This window comes from Pseudophryne corroboree, chromosome 2, assembly GCF_028390025.1.
Source record: "Pseudophryne corroboree isolate aPseCor3 chromosome 2, aPseCor3.hap2, whole genome shotgun sequence".
In the NCBI taxonomy this organism is placed as follows: Eukaryota; Metazoa; Chordata; class Amphibia; order Anura; family Myobatrachidae; genus Pseudophryne; species Pseudophryne corroboree.
This window is the reverse complement of record NC_086445.1, coordinates 275,558,284-275,583,679: the sequence shown is the minus strand read 5'-3', so window position 1 is coordinate 275,583,679 and position 25,396 is coordinate 275,558,284. Positions and strand designations below refer to the sequence as shown.

Sequence of the window (25,396 nt, the reverse complement as noted above, 5' to 3'; positions counted from 1 at the left end):
GCTTCTAAGCAGACTATTGCGCGCTGGATCTGTAATATGATTCAGCAGGCTCATTCTACAGCTGGATTGCCGTTACCGAAATCGGTGAAGGCCCATTCCACTAGGAAGGTGGGCTCATCTTGGGTGGCTGCCCGAGGCGTCTTGGTATTACAGCTTTGCCGAGCAGCTACTTGGTCGGTGTCAAACACTTTTGCAAAATTCTACAAGTTTGATACCCTGGCTGATGAGGACCTCATGCTTGCTCAATCGGTGCTGCAGAGTCATCCGCACTCTCACGCCCGGTTTAGAGCTTTGGTATAATCCCCATGGTCCTTTGGGAGTCCCCAGCATCCACTAGGACGAAGGAGAAAATAGGATTTTAATACCTACTGGTAAATCCTTTTCTCTTAGTCCATAGAGGATGCTGGGCGCCCGTCCCAGTGCGGACTCTATCTGCAGTACTTGTATATAGTTATTGCTTGTGTTACACAAAGGTTGTGTTTGGTAGGGGTCAGCCTGTTGCTGATTTGTTTTGGTTCACACTGTTAACTGGGTTTAGTTAAATGCCATGTTGTACGGTGTGTTGTGGTGTGAGCTGGTACGTATCTCACCCTTAGTTTAACAAAATCCTTTTCCTCGAAATGTCCGTCTCCTCTGGGCACAGTTCCTATAACGGAGGTCTGGAGGAGGGGCATAGAGGGAGGAGCCAGTTCACACCCATTCAGAGCCTTATAGTGTGCCTATGTCTCCTGCGGATCCCGTCTATACCCCATGGTCCTTTGGGAGTCCCCAGCATGGTCCTTTTGGAATCCCCAGCATCCTCTACGGACTAAGAGAAAAGGATTTACCGGTAGGTATTAAAATCCTATTTTTTCTTTTTCCTAGATATCATCATCAAGAGCTGACCAATATATCCCATCCCTTGACAGTTGCCATTGTAATGATAAAATCGATTTTACTCACTTCACCTGTTTATAAGTTTTTCATGTTATGGCTGATTGATGCATATAGCTCCACTAGACTGTGTTTCCCAAAAACAGGTGTAATCCATAATCAAGTAGTTGCACTAACTGCAAAGTACCAAAGATGTTGGCAGGCTGAGATTTGTAATACCACTAATATCCCTTGTGAAAGGGGCAAGTCCCGAATTCCCGGGTCGCCTGACCTGGTATTTCAATCTGGGAATAAAGCAGCTTTATTCCCGGGTCAGGTGGGTGTGAACGGGTAACCAGAGTTGATGCGATCTGGGACCCATTCACAGTATGGAGGAGGCGGCGGCGTGGAGAGGATCTCATCTCCAAATGCCGCCTCCACACCCCGCCCTTGGTAACGCTGGTACCACCTCTGCTCCCGCCTCCCAAGGCAACCTGACCCGTCACATTGCCGGGTTGTGTTGCCAGTCTGAAAGGGGTCTCATGAGGGTCTCACCCGGGAAGGACCCGTGTACTTGAGATGTGAAAGTGGTATAACTTTAACTGCGCCTATTAAATCAGAAACTGATAAAGCCAAAAGTAAAACTGTCAAGGCATTTTAGTATATGTAACTGTGTGTAAAATATATGTGTGTAAATATATTTTACATGCATACATACATACTTTTAAAATATGTAGTATTCACTTTGGTTGGAAATCAAATTCTTTTTGTGCATCCAGAAACTTATTGCACACCCCTCGTGTGTGTGTATATTATACACATAATATATGTAATTTAGATAAGATATCAATTATTACATTTATACTTATTCCATACGAAAGTTCCTTACCAGTTTTACTTTCTGCCTTATCATTATAGTTACTGATTTATGAGCGCAGTACCAGATTTTGCAATTACAAGGTACTTGAACAGGGAAGCGCTGATTGTCTGAGAGCATAGGAACCAATGTTCTCAGCCAATCAGTGCTTTCCCATTCAGTCCCATGACAGTGTCCCCGAATGACCTGTGATTTCATGCTAGCAGTTTACCGCGTGTACAGTGCTGTCTGTGTGGTCCAGATTTGCTGTTTTTTTATTTTTTTTTGTCAGAAGACATTACTACATGGATCAAAGAGGATCCGATTCAAGGGTTTGGGGAGTGCTTTTTTTTTTTTTTTTTTTTTATAAAGGACAACCCTCTTCAGTGTCTACATCCTGCCTTTATTTAAATATTTTCTTTAAAGGTGGACTACAGGCACCAGCGGCCTTTTAATAACACATTATCCCCTCACCCACTGCCATAGGAGTGTAGTAAATAGCTCCGAGTTTTTAGCCCAGGCCCGGGGATTCATTAGGAGGGAGGGAGACCCCTCTTTTGGGGGCGTCTTCACTTTACAAAGAATTCCAGGCCTGGGATGACCCGCTTTGGGACTGGTTGCCATTACAGCAGGGTAACCTCACTCTGTGTGTGTCCCTGCTATAGCATAAGCCCCATCTTTTTCTGCCCAATCCTGACTATAGGAAAATAAGGGGTACCCCATGCCCCTTCGCATTTTCTTTTAACCCTTTTATTGCTTTTTAAACATATCAAAGCCGGCACAGATCGTACTAATCGGTGCAGTGCTTATTTGTGGACAGGATTGACGCAATTTGTTTTTCAATTCTGTTTGTCTGTTTTTACCTCAATGATCAAATCTGATCTGCAACAACTCACAGACATCATTGTCTGGTTTCAATTGAAGCTGAAACTCAACTAAATATCTAAACGGCGGGGATCACTGTCTGTAACTGCTGATTTTGAACAAAAAACAGACTGTTAGTAAAGTTACCCCTTAGTTTGCTGTACTTCATGAATGTCATTTGCACTTAGAATATTTATTTTTACAGTGTGTGTATATGGTATGTGGTTAACATACTGTTCGTCGGGATCCCGACTGTCTCAATACCGACGCCGAAATCCCGACAGGTTGGACTTTCCCGCAGCCGGAATAAAGGCGAGGTAGACGATTCCCCCACATACTGATCCCGTTTATACATATTGAACCAAACAATGTCAAATTAATTATTACATAAAATAAAAATGCACGTAGTTTTAGTAATACTGTTGTTTTATCACAGGTGTCATTTACTCTGAATGAGGAGCTTTCAAACATTCAGGATATTGGAGGAAAACCAGCTGCAACCTTTGTTACTGCGCCCCGAGAACATCCTTTTCAATTACAGAGTGTGGGAGGACAGACACTAACTGTGTTTACAGAAAGCCTATCAGGTAAGGTGACACACTACATTTACTTTAGTACAGTAGAAGGACGTTTATGGCTCTGCAGAAGAATTAAGAAATCGGATTGCATTTTCTATATTTATGGCGTGATCGTTAAACACTGGGATATTGTCTCTGTTAACTATTACAAACTGATTAAATAAGAAATTGTTGTTACTTTTGTTTTGCTCTAAGTTAATATATTCTATGTGAGGTGAATCACATTACACCTACCATAACACATTAGTGTAAAGAAACTGTACACCGTATAGTTTTATTACTATTTGTTATTTTGCTGTGCAAAGAGCATCAATTATTAAGCACTGTGTATCACTTGGTTAAATAATGGAATTTATATAATTTTAAGTGCTTCTTCTGCTCTAAAAGTGTCTTGCATGATATTCCTAACTTCCCTTGAACGGAAGCAGTCCTCTGTAGGAGGGTTGTTCCGCTCTGTCTTGCATCACTAGTCCTGCGTAGAAGCACTGAGTGACAGGGTTGCAGTCTGTTACATAACAGATTTATGTATTCATTCACAGGGGTAGACACAGTCATGTCAGAACAGGGAAATGACATTATATGTATTTCCATTTCAGCTGCTTATGTCATTGCCCTTATAGCTACTGACTAATAGTGGTGGGTGGTTGACTTTAGTTGTTTTACAATGTATAGGGAAAAATAGTGAATTTTTGAGGGAAATTTGAGCATTGCTGGACACACAGGGGCCGAACACATTCCACGGCCATAATCCCTTACCAGTTCAGTCACAGACGGATTCCGTATGAATTCCCGACTGTCAGGATACAGGCGGTCAGGAGACCGAAGCTGGAATCACGACATCTGAAATCCCGACATCAAGCGCAGCTTGTCCCCTTGGGGGCTCTCTGCGCTCTCCACGCTTCGGGCTCGGTGGCGAGCGTCACTCACCACACTATTCTGTGTACTGAGTACAGATTCTGGGTATCTGTTGGGATTTTGTCCGCCGGCATTGTTTCCACAGTCGGGACTTCGGCGTTAGAATTTGGACCGCTGCGATCCTGACAGTTGGGAAATGAACTGTATACCTCACAGACTATTCAGTTACTACTATGGTAGTGGAGTGACTTTGTACATGGGAAGTGTTTTCCTAGGATTCTTTTTATTTTTAGAATGTCCTGTCCATTGAGGCTGGTTGATATATTTTGCTTTTTATAATTAATATTAGAAAAATTTAGTTATTCCTTACAGCTTAATTCTACATTTGTATTCAACTATAGGTGGATAGCATGCTTAGATTTTGAGAGGTGTCTTTGCTAATCTGCAGATTATAAATCATGTAGGTACTTCAGATAGCAGTGACTGAAATGAATGTTTCAATCTGACCAGTGTGTACACACGGTGAGATCCTTGCTATGTCCAATTTTGACTATGCGATTTCCCTTGAACTCCCCCAGAGCCCAGATAGCACAGTTTTTGACTATCTATGCTTGATTTAGTCTATGTACGATATTGACTAAGTGCCAATTTTGTCTATACTTTGTACTAGATACTCCTACACTAGATAGTCGAGATTGACTTGCCTGCACAGTCTATCTAGCCTTACGATACCGACCCCACGGGAGCGCGCATCGGGATCGAATCGGTATTGCAAGCTGCCTAGCACCATGAGATATGCACTAACTTTTCTTAAGATTTTGACTATATAGTCAAAATCTAAAGGGGGGTACTCACGGAGCGATCCCAGCCTAAAAGCTGACTAGATTGCTTAGATTTTAAGCATGATCTCTCCGTGTGTACCCCCCACAGCGAAAGCGATGTGCAGCCTCGCGAATCGCTAACGCTGGTGCTCAATTGGCCTTCATGCAGGCTCAATCTAGCAGGTCGCTTATTTCACCCGCTGGGTGAAATGAGCGGCCCCCGTCCTCTCCCACATCGCTCAGCACACATCGCGCTGTGTTGAGCGGGGGGAGAGATGTGTGCTGAGCGGTTCACACAGCACACATCTCTCCCCACATCTACCCGTGAATACGGCCCTTTACAGATGTATCTCAGCGTGTGTACACAGTTGGGTTCAGGGCAGAAAAGCTGGTGAGTAGCGGAATGGGGCATATCCTCCGCCAGCACATACACATTATTTGAGGTACTTGGCAAATAGATGTGAATGAGAGTGGTGACAAATGAACCTGTTTGTAAAATCTAAATGCATAGTATTTGTGTGGGTCTTTTCTTATCTGAGTTGAAGTGCACCCTGCGGGTTTAAAAGCGTTTTAAAATAAACATGCTATTGTGCTTTATTTATAGTGACAAATATGCTTACTGATCCAGTCGTATGTAATGTCTGTCATATGTTTGTGTTTGTATGCATTTCCAAAAATCAACTGAAAAATGTTACTTTTGCATTTTCCCATGCTGCTTATTCTTCTAGTAATAGTGTAAACATACAATACTACGCAATTACAGAATGCGGAGGACAGGTTTTGTTTTTCTTAGCAGCAGGATTGCATTTATTGGAATGTACAGTATGAGCCCATTCTTAAGGCATTTTCGGCAATGCCTTTTCACTTTTTTATTTATTTTATTTATCGAATAAGGCACTGGTAAAAAAATGCCCCAAAAGCATCCATTCGCCAATCCACATGTTTTTCACTCCTGCTAAATTTTCGTCTAGACGATAATACAGCCCTGCTATTGAATAGGGCAAATCCCCTTTCACCCTAAAAAATAGCGAAAAGAGCCGGGTTTTTTTGCCTAGGTGAAAAAAAAGGCCCTAATTGAATACTCCTGTCACTGATTTTTGTGCACCTACCGATTTTCTTTAATTTGTATAATAACACTCTGCCTATAGTCTTATGCTTCTTTGTGGTCAGAGAACTGCTCACTGAATACCCATATAACATCCTATAGGGAACGCATGGTTTTATACAAACAAAATGAAAATATTTTCATCTTACTCATGTGGTTGACGTAATTATGGCTTTAGTAGTAAAACTGTATAGATGCAGTGATGAGTGCTCCTAAAGATATGAGTTGTTTTTATTTTGTGACATCATAAGGCTGTAACTAAACCAGGGGTTAATAATTTGGTTTTGAGAGATTTGTGTGTTGTCCCCCAGCTAGACTACAGTATTTATCCCAGGATGAGATCAGTCTGTCATCTATAGTTTATGGTAGATGACAGACTGATTACAAATAATGCTAGTTATGCTCACGCCACTTTCCTACTTTTTATAATGTATGTTTTGGGACAACTCTGTGTTTCCTATGTAGGGTGTCATAACGTGTTTATTGGACATACTATAACTGTTATTTTCCTGATAAAATCTCAGACTGGGATGAGAGTTATGCTGGGTACACACTGGTAGATATATCTGCAGATAAATTGTTTTACATACACACTGCTCCGATCCGTCGGGACAGGCTTCATGAAGTGGGCCCGCCCAGTTGTGCTGTCAGTCACCGCCGGCATCTACAGCAAGAAACAATTGAATTGCTCCAATGGGTACCCATTACGTTTTGGTGCCCACAAAACAATTGAATTTCCCTCTAGAATTTTGGTACAGAGGTTTTATAACGGGAGGTGGTTGATAGACAGTCAAAAGGTTGACAGGGTCAGAAGGTTGGCATATGTTTTAGGGTATTTTCACACTTTCTCTAACGTCCTAGAGGATGCTGGGGACTCCGTAAGGACCATGGGGAAGAAACGGGCTCCGAAGGAGACATGGGCACTTTAAGAAAGAATTTAGTTCCTGGTGTGCACTGACTCCTCCCTCTCTGCCCCTCCTCCAGACCTCTGTTTGATTCTGTGCCCAGAGGAGCTGGGTGCTTTTCAGTGAGCACTGCTGGCAACAGACTCCCTGCATCGTGGGACTGAGGGGAGAGAAGCAGCCCTACTCTCTGAAGCTAGGTCCTGCTTCTTAGGCTACTGGACACCTTTAGCTCCAGAGGGATCGGTACGCAGGATCTCACCCTCGCCGTCCGTCCCAGAGCCGCGCCGCTGTCCCCCTCGCAGAGCCGGAAGACTGAAGCCGGGTGAGTATGAGAAGCAAGAAGACTTCACAGGCGGCAGAAGACTTCGTGATCTTCACTGGAGGTAACGCACAGCACTGCAGCTGTGCGCCATTGCTCCACACACCTACACATACTCTGGTCACTGTAAGGGTGCAGGGGGGGGCCTCATTCTGGCAAATAAACACATATATACAGCTGGGCACTGTATATATGTAGGAGCCCCCGCCAAAGAAATAAAATTTAAGCGGGATAGAAGCCCGCCGCCGAGGGGGCGGGGCTTCTCCCTCAGCACTCACCAGCGCCATTTTTTCTCCACAGCACGCTGAGAGGAAGCTCCCCAGGCTCTCCCCTGCTGATACACGGTAGAAGAGGGTTGAAAAGAGAGGGGGGGCACATAATTAGGCGCAAAAAAGTATATTAACAGCAGCTACTGGGTTAACATTAAGTTACTGTCTTATTCCTGGCGATGGGGTGTGTGCTGGCATACTCTCTCTCTCTGTCTCTCCAAAGGGCCTCGTGGGGGAACTGTCTTCAGAAAGGACATTCCCTGTGTGTGTGGTGTGTCGGTACGCTTGTGTCGACATGTCTGATGTGGAAGGCTATGTGGGAGAGGAGCGGGAGCAAATGAATGTGGTGTCTCCGCCGACGGCGCCGACACCTGATTGGATGGATATGTGGAAGGTTTTAAATGATAATGTTAATTCTTTGCATAAAAGATTAGACAAGGCTGATGCATTGGGACAGTCAGGGTCTCAACCCGTGCCTGATCCTATGTCGCAGGGACCGTCGGGGTCTCATAAGTGCCCACTATCCCAAATTGTTGACACAGATACCGACATGGATACTGACTCTAGTGTCGATAACGATGATGCAAAGTTACAGCCAAAGTTGGCTAAATCACTCCGATATATGATTATAGCAATTAAGGAGGTTTTGCACATCACAGAGGAAACCCCTGTCCCTGACACAAGGGTTTATATGTATAAGGGAAAGAAACCTGAGGTAACTTTTCCCCCCTCACACGAACTGAATGAGTTATGTGAAAAAGCTTGGGAATCTCCAGATAAAAAACTGCAGATTTCCAAACGGATTCTTATGGCGTATCCATTCCCGCCAACGGACAGGTTACGATGGGAATCACCCCCTAGGGTGGACAAAGCTTTAACTCGCTTATCCAAAAAGGTAGCCCTGCTGTCCCAGGATACGGCTACCCTCAAGGATGCTGCTGATCGCAAACATGAGGGTACCCTGAAGTCCATTTATACACATTCAGGTACCTTGCTCAGACCGGCAATCGCGTCGGCCTGGGTCTGTAGTGCAGTAGCGGCATGGACTGCTACCTTATCAGAGGAGTTTGATACCCTAGATAGGGATACTGTTTTATTGACCCTGGGGCATATTAAAGACGCTGTCCTTTATATGAGAGATGCTCAAAGAGACATTAGTCTGCTGGGTTCTAGAATAAACGCTATGTCGATTTCTGCCAGAAGGGTCCTGTGGACTTGGCAATGGACAGGTGATGCCGACTCAAAACAGCATATGGAGGTTTTACCTTACAGGGGTGAGGAAATGTTCGGTGAAGGTCTATCGGACCTGGTCTCCACAGCTACGGCTGGAAAGTCAAATTTTTTGCCTTATGTTCCCTCACAGCCTAAGAGCACCGCATTATCAAATGCAGTCCTTTCGTTCACAAAGAAACAAGAAAGTCCGAGGTGCGTCCTTTCTTGCCAGAGGGAGGGGCAGAGGAAAAAAGCTGCACAATACAGCTAGTTCCCAGGAGCAGAAGTCCTCCCCGGCCTCTGCAAAATCCACCGCATGACGCTGGGGCTCCACTGGCGGAGTCGGGGCCAGTGGGGGCGCGTCTTCGGAATTTCAGCCACATGTGGGTTCACTCCCAGGTGGATCCCTGGGCAATAGAAATTGTGTCTCGGGGTTACAAGCTGGAATTCGAAGAGGTGCCTCCTCGCCGGTTTTTCAAATCGGCCCTACCGTCTTCCCCCCTAGAGAGGGAGATAGTGTTAAATGCAATACAAAAAGGAGGTTCCCCGCCTTCAACAGGGAAGGGGGTATTATTCGACCATGCTTGTGGTTCCGAAACCGGACGGTTCGGTAAGACCCATATTGAATTTAAAATCTCCGAACCTATACTTGAAGAGGTTCAAGTTCAAGATGGAATCGCTAAGAGCGGTCATCGCCAGCCTGGAAGGGGGGGATTTTATGGTGTCACTGGACATAAAGGATGCGTACCTTCATGTCCCCATTTATCCACCTCATCAGGTGTACCTAAGATTTGCGGTACAGGACTGTCATTACCAATTTCAGACGTTGCCGTTTGGTCTCTCAACGGCTCCGAGGATTTTCACCAAGGTAATGACGGAAATGATGGTGCTCCTGCGCAAGCAGGGTGTCGCAATTATCCCGTACTTGGACGATCTCCTCATAAAAGCGAGATCAAGAGCGCAGTTGCTGAACAGCATATCTCTTTCACTGAAAGTGTTACAACAACACGGCTGGATTCTCAATATCCCAAAGTCGCAGTTTGTTCCTACGACTCGTCTGCCCTACTTGGGCATGATTCTGGACACGACCCAGAAAAGGGTTTATCTTCCGATAGAAAAAGCCCAGGAACTTATGACTCTGGTCAGGAACCTTTTGAAAACAAGACAGGTGTCCGTGCATCATTGCACTCGAGTCCTGGGAAAGATGGTGGCCTCATACGAGGCCATTCCCTTTGGCAGGTTCCATGCGAGGACTTTCCAATGGGATCTGTTGGACAAGTGGTCCGGATCACATCTACAGATGCATCGGTTGATCACCCTGTCCCCCAGGGCCAGGGTGTCACTCATGTGGTGGCTGCAGAGTGCTCACCTTCTCAAGGGCCGCAAATTCGGCATTCAGGATTGGATCCTAGTGACCACGGACGCAAGCCTCCGCGGTTGGGGAGCAGTCACACAGGGAAGAAATTTCCTGGGTCTTTGGTCAAGTCAAGAGACTTGTCTGCACATCAACATCCTGGAACTAAGGGCCATATACAACGCCCTACGTCAAGCGGAGGCCTTACTTCGCGACCAACCAGTTCTGATCCAGTCAGACGACATCACCGCAGTGGCTCATGAAAACCGCCAAGGCGGCACAAGGAGCAGAGCGGCAATGGCGGAAGCCACCAGGATTCTTCGCTGGGCGGAGAATCATGTAAGTGCACTGTCAGCAGTGTTCATTCTGGGAGTGGACAACTGAGAAGCAGACTTCCTCAGCAGACACGACCTACACCCGGGAGAGTGGGGACTTCATCCAGAAGTCTTCGCACAAATTGTGAGTCGGTGGGAACTGCCACAGAGGGACATGATGGCGTCCCGCCTCAACAAAAAGCTGCAGAGGTATTGCGCCAGGTCAAGAGACCCTCAGGCAGTAGTGGTAGACGCCCTCGTGACACAGTGGGTGTTCCGGTCCGTCTATGTATTTCCTCCTCTTCCTCTCATACCAAAGGTGTTGAGAATAGTAAGAAGAAAAGGAGTGAGTACAATCCTCGTTGTTCCAAATTGGCCACGACGGACCTGGTATCCAGATCTACAGGAAATGCTCACGGAAGATCCGTGGCCTCTTCCTCTAAGGCAGGACCTGTTGCAACAGGGTCCCTGTCTGTTCCAAGACTTACCGCGGCTGCGTTTGACGGCATGGCGGTTGAACGCCGGATCCTAGCGGAAAAGGGTATTCCGGTTGAGGTTATCCCTACGCTGATAAAGGCTAGGAAGGAAGTAACAGCAAAACATTATCACCGTATATGGCGAAGATATGTTTCTTGGTGTGAGGCCAGGAATGCTCCTACGGAAGAATTCCATCTGGGCCGTTTCCTTCACTTCCTACAAACTGGAGTGGATTTGGGCCTTAAATTAGGCTCCATTAAGGTCCAGATTTCGGCCCTATCCATTTTCTTTCAAAAAGAATTGGCTTCTCTCCCAGAAGTTCAGACGTTTGTTAAGGGAGTACTGCATATTCAGCTTCCGTTTGTGCCTCCGGTGGCGCCTTGGGACCTTAATGTGGTCTTGGGGTTCCTAAAGTCACACTGGTTTGAACCACTGAAAACGGCGGAGTTGAAATATCTCACTTGGAAGGTGGTCATGTTATTAGCAATGGCTTCGGCTAGGCGAGTGTCGGAATTAGCGGCTTTATCACATAAAAGCCTCTATCTGGTTTTCCATATGGATAGAGCGGAATTGCGGACACGTCCTCAGTTCCTGCCAAAAGTGGTTTCATCCTTTCATATGAACCAACCTATTGTGGTGCCTGTGGCTACACGGGACTTAGAGGATTCCGAGTCCCTTGATGTGGTCAGGGCTTTGAAAATTTATGTAGCCAGGACGGCTAGAGTCCGAAAAACAGAAGCACTATTTGTTCTGTATGCAGCCAACAAGCTTGGCGGCCCTGCTTCAAAGCAGACTCTTGCTCGCTGGATCTGTAACACGATTCAGCAGGCACATTCTACGGCAGGATTGCCGTTACCTAAATCGATCAAGGCCCATTCCACTAGGAAAGTGGGCTCTTCTTGGGCGGCTGCCCGAGGGGTCACGGCACTACAGCTGTGTCGAGCTGCTACTTTGTCTGGTACAAACACCTTTGCAAAATTCTATAAGTTTCATACCCTGGCTGAGGAGGACCTCATGTTTGCTCAATCGGTGCTGCAGAGTCATCCGCACTCTCCCGCCCGTTTGGGAGCTTTGGTATAATCCCCATGGTCCTTACGGAGTCCCCAGCATCCTCTAGGACGTTAGAGAAAATAAGATTTTACTTACCGGTAAATCTATTTCTCGTAGTCCGTAGAGGATGCTGGGCGCCCGTCCCAAGTGCGGACGACTTCTGCAATACTTGTATATAGTTATTGCTTCAATAAGAGTAACGTTATTGTTGCATCTGGCGTGAACTGATGCTATGTTATTGTCATACTGTTTACTGGATTGTTATCACAAGTTATACGGTGTGATTGGTGTGGCTGGTATGAATCTTGCCCTTGGATTAACAAAAATCCTTTCCTCGTACTGTCCATCTCCTCTGGGCACAGTTCTCTAACTGAGGTCTGGAGGAGGGGCAGAGAGGGAGGAGCCAGTGTACACCAGGAACTAAATTTTTTCTTAAAGTGCCCATGTCTCCTGCGGAGCCTGTCTCTTCCCTATGGTCCTTACGGAGTCCCCAGCATCCTCTATGGACTACGAGAAATAGATTTACCTGTAAGTAAAATCTTATTTTTACAACTGTTGCTACATTTACTATTCATGTCACAAACTATTACCCTTAGTAACCTTGAGGTGAGAGAGCGAGCCACCGAGCCTGAAGCGCGGCGAGCGAAGCGAGCCCACATTTCAACAAAAAAAACACAAAATACCACCCCAATTTTTTTGGGGTCGATCTTTTGACCTTGTTTACCTAATGACTGTCTATCTTTTTAATGTGTACCTTCTGTATCACACCCTTTGTAATTGTTGTATACTGCCTTCTTTATCTTCTGCTTGCAGAATTGGTCGTACCATTTTACCTAAATAAACAATTAGGGCGGGATGTAATGCCGTCCAAGTTCAGTGGCCATGCGGGATGCCGGCCGAACTCGGACGTTTTTTTAAAGGGGCAATCACTTACAAGACAAGTTCTGCAATGGCACTTTATTTGGCACTTTATGTATACTTCCACCCTCTCCCCTTGTTCTCATTTGCCCATGAAACCAAGCTTTCTTTCTGTCCGACATGTCCTGGAGCTCCTCTGCCTATGGAAGCGTAGACACCATAATTGTGTATCTGCAGAAATAAATATGATGCAGGGCAGGCTAAGTACCTTGGTGACATGTTCTCTCTGTGCGGGGTAGTCAGTTGTCTGTATAGAATTGTATAACATGAGATTCATTGTTAAGAAGAAGCAGCAGGGTTTTGGGTTGCTCATTTGCATATCTGATTTGCTCTGCCCAGTCGGCAAATGACCAGCTATATGGATTGCGTAGTAAGATATATATCTTTATTTAGAAAATTAGGATTGCTATATCCATGTAATAAGAACGAACACCTACATAAAAAGTGTGGGAGTCTATGATTCAGCACTTCTAGGATTAGCTATCCTAATAAAAGATCATACACATAGATGTCTCATTATTACTGCAGACAGATGCTGTATTAACATATGAGCACATTATTGTAGGTAACACTAAAAATTATGTGAGCAATTCTGTTCAGTGGTGGATTATTACTGAAATGAAAAAAAACCATTTTTTTTAGACACTATTTAGTTAAAAAAAAGGATGTTTCCATGTTCCACTTCTCATTTATAACAAGCTTGAACTGAATTTCATAATTTTAGGGGGGGGGGGGGGGGGGGAATCCATGAAGGATAAAAATGCAATAAAATCTGTTAAAAATAAAAAAAAACTTCTGAAAATTAGTAGATAATAGTTAAGGCTTTATTCTCCTGGCTACAGTAATATGTTTTTATACATTGCAGAAAATCAGACTAATGGGGGGAAATTTACTAAGCTCCCGATTTTGACCGAGATGGTGTTTTTTCTTCAAAGTGTCATCTCGGGAATTTACTAAACTCAAATCACGGCAGTGATGAGGGCATTCGTATTTTTTTGGAAGTCCAATAAAAAAAATACGAATGAATACACCATCGGTCAAACGCGGCTGTTTAGGTATGGAACATGGTCATTTACTAAACATTCGTATTTTAAATCTCTACAGTGAAAATGCATGTGCGTCCGTGAAAAAATACTAATCGTACAAAAAGCCTAAAATAAAATAGGCCTGCTTTTGAGAAGCGTGTTTACATGTGTTGCCAATTCTACATTAGTCACACCTGATTTTTTTTACCTTTTAAAAGGGGCCCCAACACATTTTTCACTACTCTCAATCTGAAATGGCTGCTACTGTGTGTAGTACTGCTGTCTTGTTTGCTGGGGGATACCTGACACTGCTCCATGAGGCTACAATAAACCCAGGCCAGGAAAAACTACAGGGTAAGCAGGTTGTACATGTTCCGCGTAGGCTGGCCATGGCTTGTTTTTGTAGTGTGCTTTTAAACGATAACACATTTGCTGATGACCATGTTATACAGATGCTCCGACTAAATGTAAATAACATTTTCCGTCTGTATGACCTTGTCAAAATGAACCTAGACCCTGAGACAGCACGCTCTCGCTCTGTCTCAGGCCTGCTCAAACTCCTGGCTGTGTTGCACTTTATGGCTAATGGCAGCTTCCAGCCTGTGACTGGCAATGTAATTAGTATCTCACAGGCCACCTTTTATAAATATTTAATTCAGGTGAGTTAAAACATACATACACGTCAATGTCTAAGTCGTGCTTCTGTAATGTAATAGAACACAGTATTGTATTGATTACAGGTCATGACACTCACCTTTAATTTTGGATTGTCCACTCAGGTTTTGGATGTCTTGGATGCCTACATACATGCCTCTCTCTGCTTCCCTACGCAGGAGTCGCAGTGGCATGCAGTCAGGGTAGCTTTATCTGATCTTGCGGCCATGGCCAATGTTCTGGGTGCCAGAGATTAGCCACACGTTGAGCTGAGGACACCTAGGGGCAGGCAATATATTTCTAACAATACACATCTGGTCCTAGACACTAATGTGCAGGTTGTTTCTGTAGCTAATTAAACAAGACACATATTCCGTGTGAGCAATTTATTTCCTATAACAAAGGCATTTTTGCCACAACAACTAAACATAATATTATAATAGTAAAAAAATTAGCTGCAGGCCACATTATTTTTTTCTTTGTTGTGTGCTGGGTGCCGAGGATTGTGCTGGCTCGTTGCTCCTGGTTCTATTGGAGCGTCTAACTGGGGATTGAACTGGGGTCTGGTTTGGTGTAGTTGTCCCCGAGCTAGAGCTGACTTGGTGTGATGCCAAAACATTAAGGCTTTGGCTGAGTATATTGAGGCTGGCAGTGAGTTGCGTATTAGCTGTAGTGTGGCTTGCTATTATTCGGGACATGTTTTCATTGATAAGTTGGTTGTGTTGGATGACCTGAATTAGGGATTGCTGTTGGCGCTGTTGCTCATCCATGATGCGTACGAGATTTGCTTGCATTTGGCAGTTGTCTGCCCTCATCTGTTCCATTGTATTGGCTATTCTTCCCACTTGAACGATAAGTCTGTCAGAGTTTCGAGCCAGTCTAGGCAGATGATGGGGCAGACTTGCCAGGTATTGGCTTTGTTGGGTAAGGCACGCATAGTTCAGTTCCTGTTGTTTGGCCCATCCGCTCCAAAACTCAGTGTCCATTTGTGTCTGGGCTGTTGTTGTGCTCAATTGTGGCCTGTGGGATGTTTGGGGTATGTCCTGTGGCGTGGTTGTCTGGGTATCATCTATGGGTTGCAGGTGAAGAGTGTATGTATCCTGCTGGTCACTTTTCTGCTGGGCATCCTCTGGCATGATGGCTGGTTCTGTATGGGGTTGAAGACAGACAGTATTTATTAACTTTTTAGCATTGGTCTTACTCTAGCTTTACGTCAACATGCATTTCTTCTTAATATTCATGTTTTAATTGATCAATAGATTGTGGCATAAACTTGACTATGTTGTTCATCTGTTTGTATAAATATGTTGCTTCTATCCTTCACTACTCAGTTGATGTTTTTTAAATAAATTGTTGGACTCTGAGCCACAATTAATGTGCAACCACGAAGAACTCGAACAAATACAAATTAATACATTTACATATTGGGAATGTACCTTCCTTTGGAACAACACACACAATACAATAAATGTGTTTACCAATACACTCATACATTGTTCAAGGCAGTCAGTGGTCTGGCAAAAACTTAAACAAATATAGTGTCCTAAAATGTACACTTTAACAATGGTAGAAAAAGTATTACGGTGCACTATGTTTAGAAGTGGTGTTGTTGGCCATGCAAAACAATTGGATGAGACTTAACATTTATGTTGTTTTTTTACTCCAAAAATTCTGTGACAAAAATGTGTTGATATGGCCAACATCACATCTGACAATTATCCATCTAAAAATACCTTCACACCATCTGATTGTTGTTGTTGATTATTGCAAGGATGACTGGTCATTAGTTAAATTATATTTTCTATGTACTAACAGTGGGGCAGATGTCTAAACATGGAGAAGGCATAAGGAAGTGAAAAAGCAGTGATATGTGCAAGGTGATAAAGGCACAAGGCAAACAGATCCAATATGTACATTAACAGTTGTGTTTATTTTGTACTGCTGCCTTTATCACCTTGCACATATCAGTTTTTTTTCAAATCCTTATGCCTTCTCCAGGTTAATAAATCGACCACACTGTTTGTTTACTTATTTACACGTAATTGTTATGTTTACTCACCAGACAACTGAGGGGATTGTGGATCCTCACTTTGGGGGCTGGCCAATAGAACTAGTGGTGGCACGGCCGACATTGCGGAGATGCGGCGTTGGGGTGGTGATGCTGGAGCCTCAAGACGGCGTCTCTTGGGTGGCCTCGTTGCCACACTCACCGAGCCCTGTGATGGGCGCCTTAGTGTAGGTGGATTTGCCGAAGAAGAACCTGTGTGATAAGATAATCATTAACATTTTGTGTTTCTATGTGTTTGCAGAATATGTGTATACAGTTAAATCTTACCGGCATTGCCACCATCTGCATCTCTTGGCAGTGTTGGCTGTGGCCTGGCTGTGCTGCTTTTCTGGCGTACTGTAGAAATATGAAGAATGTCCTTATGAACATACTATTTTGGTGTTATTTTTTCCCAAATTCCTTATTGTGATGTTAACATATGTGGTACCTGATGAGAATTAAACTAAACGATGCTTATGCTTTTATGCCTGACGTCATTGGGTTGGTATTCTTTAAATTTGCATAAATTATGAAAAAAATACAGTACACAAAGGCGCATAATGCAAACAATTATACTACTTAAAAACAAAACGTCGTAGCTTGACACAACCACAATATTGCAAGCTTAGGTCTCAATTTTGCAAAATAATAATAAAACACTAGTCAAAAATATTTTGGAAAAATTAGAAACATCACAACCAAATATGCATTCAAAAACACATCAAGCACACAAAGGGCCAACCCATAACAACACACAATAATCATAAATGATATGAAATGTATTTCCAAAAAACCTTTGTTTCAAAAATTAAACTTTAAAAGCATGAAAACACACCTACAAACATTTACTTTTGACTTACAACACCAGAAAAACTCCAAGGCAACCAGTAAGATTTTTTTAATAAAAAAAAAAAGAACATCACCAACACATTAGAAGAATGAACAAACTGACAACCACAATTAGCTAGAAGACATTTCAGACAACTAAGGACAAAGAACACATGCTTAAATTGTTTATAAGTAAACATAAATAACTCACCATCCTGCCTTGGCCGATCCGAATCCCGGACATGAGTGGCACCAACCACTTCTTGCGGAATGAGTGCACGCACAGGCTCCTCCCAATCTCGGTAAGATGCACGGAAGGGGTGTCCACCCCCGGTTTGGCGGGCCGATTTAGCCTCCTTGGCCATCTTCGCCTTGACACGGCGCTTTATGTCGTAAAAACGCTTACGGCACGTGTCCTCGGTCCGCCTCACCACACCCTCACTATTCACAGCCGCAATGACCTTCCTCCACAGAACACTCTTCCTGCGTGACGACACCTTTGCAGCATCATGGCCAAACAACTGCCGATGATGCCTCATCAGCTCCCGCACCAAAGCCATATTTTCAGCATAGCTAAATTTGACATTGCGGCCAGTCTTTGTAGTGGTGCGTGGCTGCGGAGCCACAACACCATCACTATCACTGGAGGCCGCAGCAGCAGCCACCGCCTCCTCCTCACTAACCTCCTCCACCTCACTCACCTCCTCCCTCTCACTCACCTCCTCCACCTCACTCACCTCCTCCCTTTCACTCACCTCCTCCACCTCACTCACCTCTGACTGGAACATAATCAGGACAAACAACAAATAACACTGAAAAAAAAAACAGTAAACACACTCTACCACTACACACCAACACACCACACACCAAACACACACTCACTCACTCACTCACTCACTCACTCGCAAACAATGACAATAGACGTTAACTAAAAAACAATGACAAAAAAGTAAACAAACTTTTAAATAACTACACAACAAGTATGACAAGACTACTTACACACACACAGTACAGCACTCAACAATCGCAAATAACCTCCTCAAATCCTCCACAAACTCCAAACAACTCTCCAACTCCTAACTCACCTTCCTTCTAACCTCTCCACTAGCTAAACCCACGAGGTGCTGATGGTTTGGGGCGTTTTTATAGTAATGTGCACAGACACTCCTCCATCACAAATCAAACTAATCATGGACGAGTGATAAAAACGAAACTTAGGAAAAAAACGCGGCCGTGAACGGACAAACACTGCCGTAACCAAAATGTGACGCAGTCGTAAAAAAACCCTCATAACACGGCCGCAAAACAACTAAATCGGCCGCATTCTAGCTTACAAAACTACGAATGACACCGACATCGGAAAACACGGAAAAAAAAATACGACAGCTTAGTAAATTAGTCGTAATAAATTCAAAAAGTTCCACAATTACACATTCGATGTCATTCGTGATGAATCTCCCTCCAAATCGGTACAAGTACGAATTTTAGTAAATATACCCCATGGTGTGTACACATCGTGAGATTTTTTTCTTTTGATTTTCACTATATAGTCAAAAGCGCAAGAAAAGTTAGTGAAAATCGCAAGGTGTTATGCCACTTACGATCCCGGTACGCGGTCCCGCCAGGTGAGTATCACAAGAAAAGATAGACTGTGCAGGCAAGTCAATCCTTGCTAGATCGGTGTACTATCTAGTTCATCTCACATGTCAATTACATCTCACATAAGCCAAAATTGTAAGCACACATAGTCCATATCTCAAGAAAAGTTTGTCAAAATCGGTGGAGCTGGGCTCCGGGGAGTTCAGGGGAAATCACAAAGTGAAAATCGGGCATAGCAAGGATCTCGCCGTGTGTTCACACCATAATACTCTGTTCTAATATCTGCATTTCTCGCTGATGGTATCCGGTTTTTAGGTCGACAATTGTTGGTCGACATGCATTATGTTGACATGGTCAAAAGGTCGACGTGACAATGCAGCATATGGTCGAAATGAGTGTTTCACAGGTTTTTTCTCTCTGTAGAACTTTTTCATAGTTTACCATCCATGTGGACTAAGATTGGGAACTGCAACCTGTGCCTAGCTGAGCGAGGCACCTTGCCCGAAGCATGGGAAGCAAAGTGTTGCACTAATTGGGGATCCATGTGCTAAAACGTAAAAATTAACACCCCATAAACGTAAAACTAATTTCAACCTTTTCATGTGTCAACCATTTTTATGTCGACCTTTTTCTCATGCTGCCCTTGTGCCAGTTGACCTTTTTGGGGCAAACTAGACGCTGTCTACCTTTTTACAGTCTTCCTGATGATCCATACCCCTCTCTGATAACCTATAAATACTTTCACATGGGATATAAGTCTCATTGTGACATTTGTATCCTCTCAAAAGAGTCCATGTCCTCCTTCTGTATCACATCTGTAACAGATTTTACCACACACTTTACCTATTAACATCCCCCGTCCCAATTCCCCCATCTATCATATCTTCTTACAGTGCTCCCCTGGTGCCCATTTCCGCTTCACTGGGTTATCGCCAGTCTGTGGTGACTTTGTGGTGGACCCCAAGCAGCAAAACTAGGCATTACAGGAGAAGATTTAGGTCATGTAAGTAACACTGTACTGAGAGTGCATCTTTCTTTGTGTTATTAATGAATATAAACAAAAAATCAAAATGCATCACTGAAAGTGCTCCTTCTATTTAAAATAAACTGTTTTCTCCAGCACATGCTGTTATGCATGCTCAAATAGGGTAATTTCTGCTGCGGGGTACACTGGGCTCCACAAGGATTAACATTGGGGTGTAGAGTAGGATCTTGATCCGAGGCACCAACAGGCCCAAAACTTTGACTGTTCCCAAGATGCACAGCGCCGCCTCCTCTATAACCCTGCCTCCGTGCACAGGAGCTCAGCTTGTAAGTTGGTGCCATGCAGTAAGCAGGCATATCAACAGGGGGGCTGTTCCTGCAGCCCTAAGAAAAGCTAATTTCAGAAGACAGAATATCTGAAGACTTCAAGGGCTGCAGCAGTGTTACATGTCAGTCAGACATCCCCTGCTGCAGCTCCATCACTCCCCCAGTGGCGCTGTATACTCCCGCGCCCTGGTTGCCGGGTCACTGCTGCGGAGGCTCCGGTGTTCTTCATACGTTAGTCACACACTTGCCGCTGTCTCCCGGATCGCGTGGCTGCATTAGAAAGGGAGGTAAGGAGTCTCTTTGGCCCTCTGTAATCGTGATCCAGCGCGGCCGTGGGAGGTGGGCAACGCGTGCTCTGGCATGGACACTGTAAAGGGCAGCCCCTCCACTAGCCTCCGGGACAGAGGGCACAGGTATGGTTTTTGTCTCTGTGAAAAACCTTTTCATTACAGCCCGCAGCGCCTGGTAGGGAAGCCAGCTACCTTCCAACCCTTCTGATCATGCCAGACAATGTCTCTCATATATTGCCATGGCTTCTCTTTACCTTAAGGAGGCGGCTTCTGATGCCGGGGTGCTGGCGGCCAAGGCTGCCACTACATCCATCTTGGCTCGACGTATCCTTTGGTTGAGATCCTGGTCAGTGGATATGGATTCTAAGAAAAACCTGGAGGTGCTTCCCTTTAAAGGAGACATTCTTTTTGGAGAAGACCTCAGTAAGATTGTGGCTGACCTGGCTTCTGCTAAAACAGCTTGCCTATCAAGTACGGCTCCTTCCGCACAGAAGGCTAAAAGTACTTTCTCTCGGCCCTTTCGTCCTCCAGGTAAAGCAAAAGGTCAGGCGTACCCGAAACAAGCTCGTACTTCCAAACCTGCCAAGCCCAGACCAAAGTGGGCCTGGGCTGCCCGTCAGCCTGCTTCCAAAACTGACAAGCCTGCCCCAAGACGGGATCCCAGGGTGGGGAGCCGGCTTCTGGGTTTTGTCCGGGAATGGTTGAAGACCACTTCCGATGCCTGGGTAAGGGAAGTCGTCACTTGAGGTTACGCCGTATCCTTTAAGCTACCTCCCCCTCATCGATTTTGCCTGATAGATGTCCCTTTGGACCCGGTGAAGGCAAACACTCTTTATTCGGTGGTACAATCCCACAGGAGTGGTAGTACAGGAGTGGTAGTACAGGTGCCTCTGACTCAGAGAGGCAAGGGGTTCTATTCACCGCTGTTTCTAGTCCCGAAAACCTAACGGGTCCTCGTGGCCCATTCTCAATCTCAAGTCCTTGAACAAGTATGTGCGGGTCTCCAAGTTCCGTATGGAAACTCTACGCTCTATTGTTCTGGCCTTGGAGCCTGGGGACTATATGGTCTCCCTGGACATACAGGATGCCTACCTGCATATTCCTATTGCAATGTCACATCAGCAGTACCTGAGTTTTATGTTGGGCAACCTTCATTACCAATTTCGGGTGTTACCTTTTGGTTTGACAACGGCTCCGCGAGTTTTCACCAAAGTAATGACTGTAATGATGGCTGTACTCCGCCTTCAAGGGGTCAGGATCCTGCAGTACCTGGACGATTTGTTGATCCTGGCAAATTCCCCAGAAATTCTCCTGTGTCCTCTAGATCTGACTGTCCAGTTCATGAAAGCCCACGGGTGGCTAGTCAACTGGAAGAAATCTTCCCTGGTTCCTGCTCGGAGCATGGTGCACCTGGGAGAGTTATTAGACACGCACAACCAGCGGTTGTTCTTGTCTCAGGAGAAAGTCCTGAAGCTTCAGTACAGGATTCAATGCTTCCTATCTCGTCTGCAAGTGTCAATGCATTCGGCAATGCAAGTGCTAGGTCTCATGGTGTCGGCTTTCGACATGGTGGAGTATGCTCAATTTCATTCTCGCCCTCTGCAGAGGTTAATTCTTGCAAAGTGAGATGGCCTGCCTCACCGGATCAGATCTCAAATGATCTCCTTGTCTGAGGTCCTCCTGTCACTGAGCTGGTGGCTTCAGGACCATCGATTTGAGCAGGGGTTGTCCCTTCTGGATATCCAACTGGGTCCTGCTGACGATGGATGCCAGTCTGAGAGGTTGGGGTGCGGTGCTGGAACAACACTCCCTTCAGGGTCGGTGGACAGAGGAGGAGTCTCTACTCCCGATAAACATTCTGGAACTGCGGGCTGTGTTCAATGCACTGACCCTAGCCCAGCATTTGATACAGAACAGACCTGTTCAAGTACAATCGGACAACGCCACCACGGTGGCGTACATCAATCATCAAGGCGGCACTCGAAGCTGCATGGCAATGAGATAAGTATCACTGTTTCTTCAGTGGGCAGAACGACATCTGCAGACCATATCCGCAGTGTTTATTCCGGGAGTCCTAAACTGGGAAGCGGACCATCTCAGTCGTCAGGACGTACACACCGGGTGTGGAGCCCCCATCCAGAGGTCTTTCAACTTCTCGTGGATAAGTGGGGCCTTCCAGATGTGGGCCTGATGGCGTCTCGACACAATCACAAGGTTCCGGTCTTCGGAGCAAGGACAAGGGATCCTCAAGCAGCATTCGTGGACGCTCTGGTTATTCCATGGCAGTTTTGGCTGCCGTACGTGTTCGCTCTGGTGTCACTCCTGCCCAGAGTAATACGGAAGTTCAAGCAAGAAGGAGGAAACCTACTTCTGATCGCTCCAGCGTGGCCCAGACGGCACTGGTTCTCCGATCTACAGGGCCTCTCGCTAGATCGTCCCCTTCTACTTCCACAACGACCAGACCTCCTCGTTCAGGGCCCTTGTGTTTACCAGTACTTGTCCCGTCTGGCTTTGACGGCGTTGCTCTTGAAGCTTTCGTCTTGAGGGCCAAGAGTTTTTCTGAGGCGGTCATTCAAACTATGTTAAAGGCCCGTAAGCCGGCTTCTGCTCGGATTTACCATTGGGTCTGGAATTCTTACTTTACTTGGTGCGCGTCTCATAATCATGACGTACGGCCAAACAGTTGTCCTCCTTACAACAGGGCTTGGACTTAGGCCTTCGTCTGGCCTCCCTCAAGGTTCACATTTCTGCCTTGTCTGTTTGGTTTCAAAGAAAGATTGCTGCCCTACCTGATGTTCATACCTTCACTCAGGACGTGTTGCGGATTCAGCCTCCTTATGTACCACCTGTGGCCCCTTGGGATCTGTTGGTGGTTCTGGAGGCCTTGCAAGAGTCTCCGTTTGAACCTCTTGCGTCTGCATACCTTAAGTGACTTTCCCTTAAGGTTTTGTTTTTGCTGGCTATTGCTTCAGCTAGAAGGGTCTCGGACTTGGGTGCCTTATTCTGTAAGTCCCCCTATCTGATTTTTCACCGTCACATGGCGGTTCTTAGAACACGTTCGTGTTATTTACCCAAGGTGGTGTCTTCCTTCCACCTTAACCAGGAGATTGTGGTTCCGGCCTTTAATTCTCCTGAGTTGTCCTCTAAAGAGCGGTCTTTAGACAAATACATGTCGGAATGGATCCGACTTTAATTGAATATACCCCAATGTCTTTTTTTTTTTTCATACAGGCGACCAAATTGGATAGCCTGTTAAAAAAAAAAAAAAAAAAAAAAAAGTGGAAAAATCGCAATGAAAGTCCTCCCTGCAATGCCCACGCCCCCCTCCCCTGTACCTATGCCCGGCATGGCTTTTGGCACCCTGGACATTATAGCACATGGTTGATTTGAAATTAATTTTGTTTACATAGCGGAACATCTAGTATACTTAATACTCCAGAGGAAACTGGCATTATGTGTGTAGAAATGCATGAACATGTTAAATGATGACAGCACTTCTGGCCAAAGTGCTGCTTAAATGACTGTCTAAACTTATAGCCATCCTATGTTAAATGAATCCACAGTTGGTAGCAACGTCAGTGGGTGGCATCTTCCTTAAGGCCAGTGGCAAATTGGGATGGAAAGCCGGGAAATTTATGGAAGTAGCCCTAACGGGGGTGGAGTCTGTTGATGGGGGATCCCTCCTTATAGTTCCTGATTGTATGCAATTCCTTGTGTCTTTTGCTGCAGTTGTGTCTGAGACCAGGGGCGGATTGGGAATTAAAAGCGGGCGTGTCATTTTTGTTGGAACTGGCCCAACATGGGCAGCACAAGAGGTATAACATATCGTGTAGCCATGGCAGCTTCACTGGATGGCAGAGATACTGTACTGTACTGGAATAACAGAATGAATGGAGCAATGCAGTGTACCAAGTGCGATGGGCTGCTTGTCATTTGCGGGGGTGGGGACATGTGACAGCACACAAAACAGGCCCCACAGACACGTTGGCCTACCGGGAATCTTCCAAACGAGTCCTGTGGCAAATCTGCCCCTGCTTAAGGCTGTAACTATATCTAATTATTTCACTGTGAAAGCTGATCTGGGATTAGCATAGTTAGGACTATATTTTTTTATGTATTTTATACATTAATTGGCCTGGTCCAATAACAGAACATACTGGTGAAAATTAGTTTTAATTATGTGGATATAAGGAATCCTATTTTAGCTTTTTTATGGACTGATCATGGTGAAACTGGTTATGTAAATACAGATACAGCTTGCAACCAGTATTTGCAACAGTTATGTGCAACATTGAACATTACGGTGTGATTTAGAATTTTGGATAAGGGATTCTCAACCTGTATTACATTATCATGAATTTTGATATTGCTTCTTTCATGCAACATTATATATTAATAAATTCTGTAGAAAGCTGTTTGGTCAAGGCATATATGTATGTAGGCGTGTGTGTGTGTGTGTGTGTGTGTGTGTGTATATATATATATATATATATATATATATATATATATATATATATATATATATATATATATATGTATATGTATGTGTATATATAAAATATATATATATATATACAGGTTGAGTATCCCTTATCCATATTTCAAAATCACACATTTTTTGTTCCCCTACTGAGATAGTGACACATATATATGTATATTATATTATATATTTATAAAATATATCTATATATACATATAATATATAAGACATTATCTCAGTAGAGGACCCAAAAATGTGGGATTTTTAATTTTGGATAATGGATACTCAACCTGTATATATATATATTAGCCGGGGAGCGTCCGGTCCTTTAGTCATATTAAAAAGCATTGTCACGCCAGGCTTTCTCATGACATAAAAAAGCAGCTTATTCACAGTTCAGACAGGGTTATCAC

At 44.7% G+C, this 25,396-nt stretch overlaps 1 protein-coding gene across 2 annotated transcripts in view; it reads left to right on the top strand.

Moving 5' to 3' along the window:
• GTF2F2 (general transcription factor IIF subunit 2) overlaps positions 1-25,396 on the top strand; it is a 423,942-nt gene that overhangs the window by 75,033 nt on the left and 323,513 nt on the right. For both annotated transcript variants that reach the window (XM_063952832.1, XM_063952831.1), the window contains exon 4: positions 3,009-3,159. In XM_063952832.1, coding sequence (XP_063808902.1) covers positions 3,009-3,159 — 151 coding nt within the window. The remainder of the gene's footprint in view (positions 1-3,008; positions 3,160-25,396) is intronic.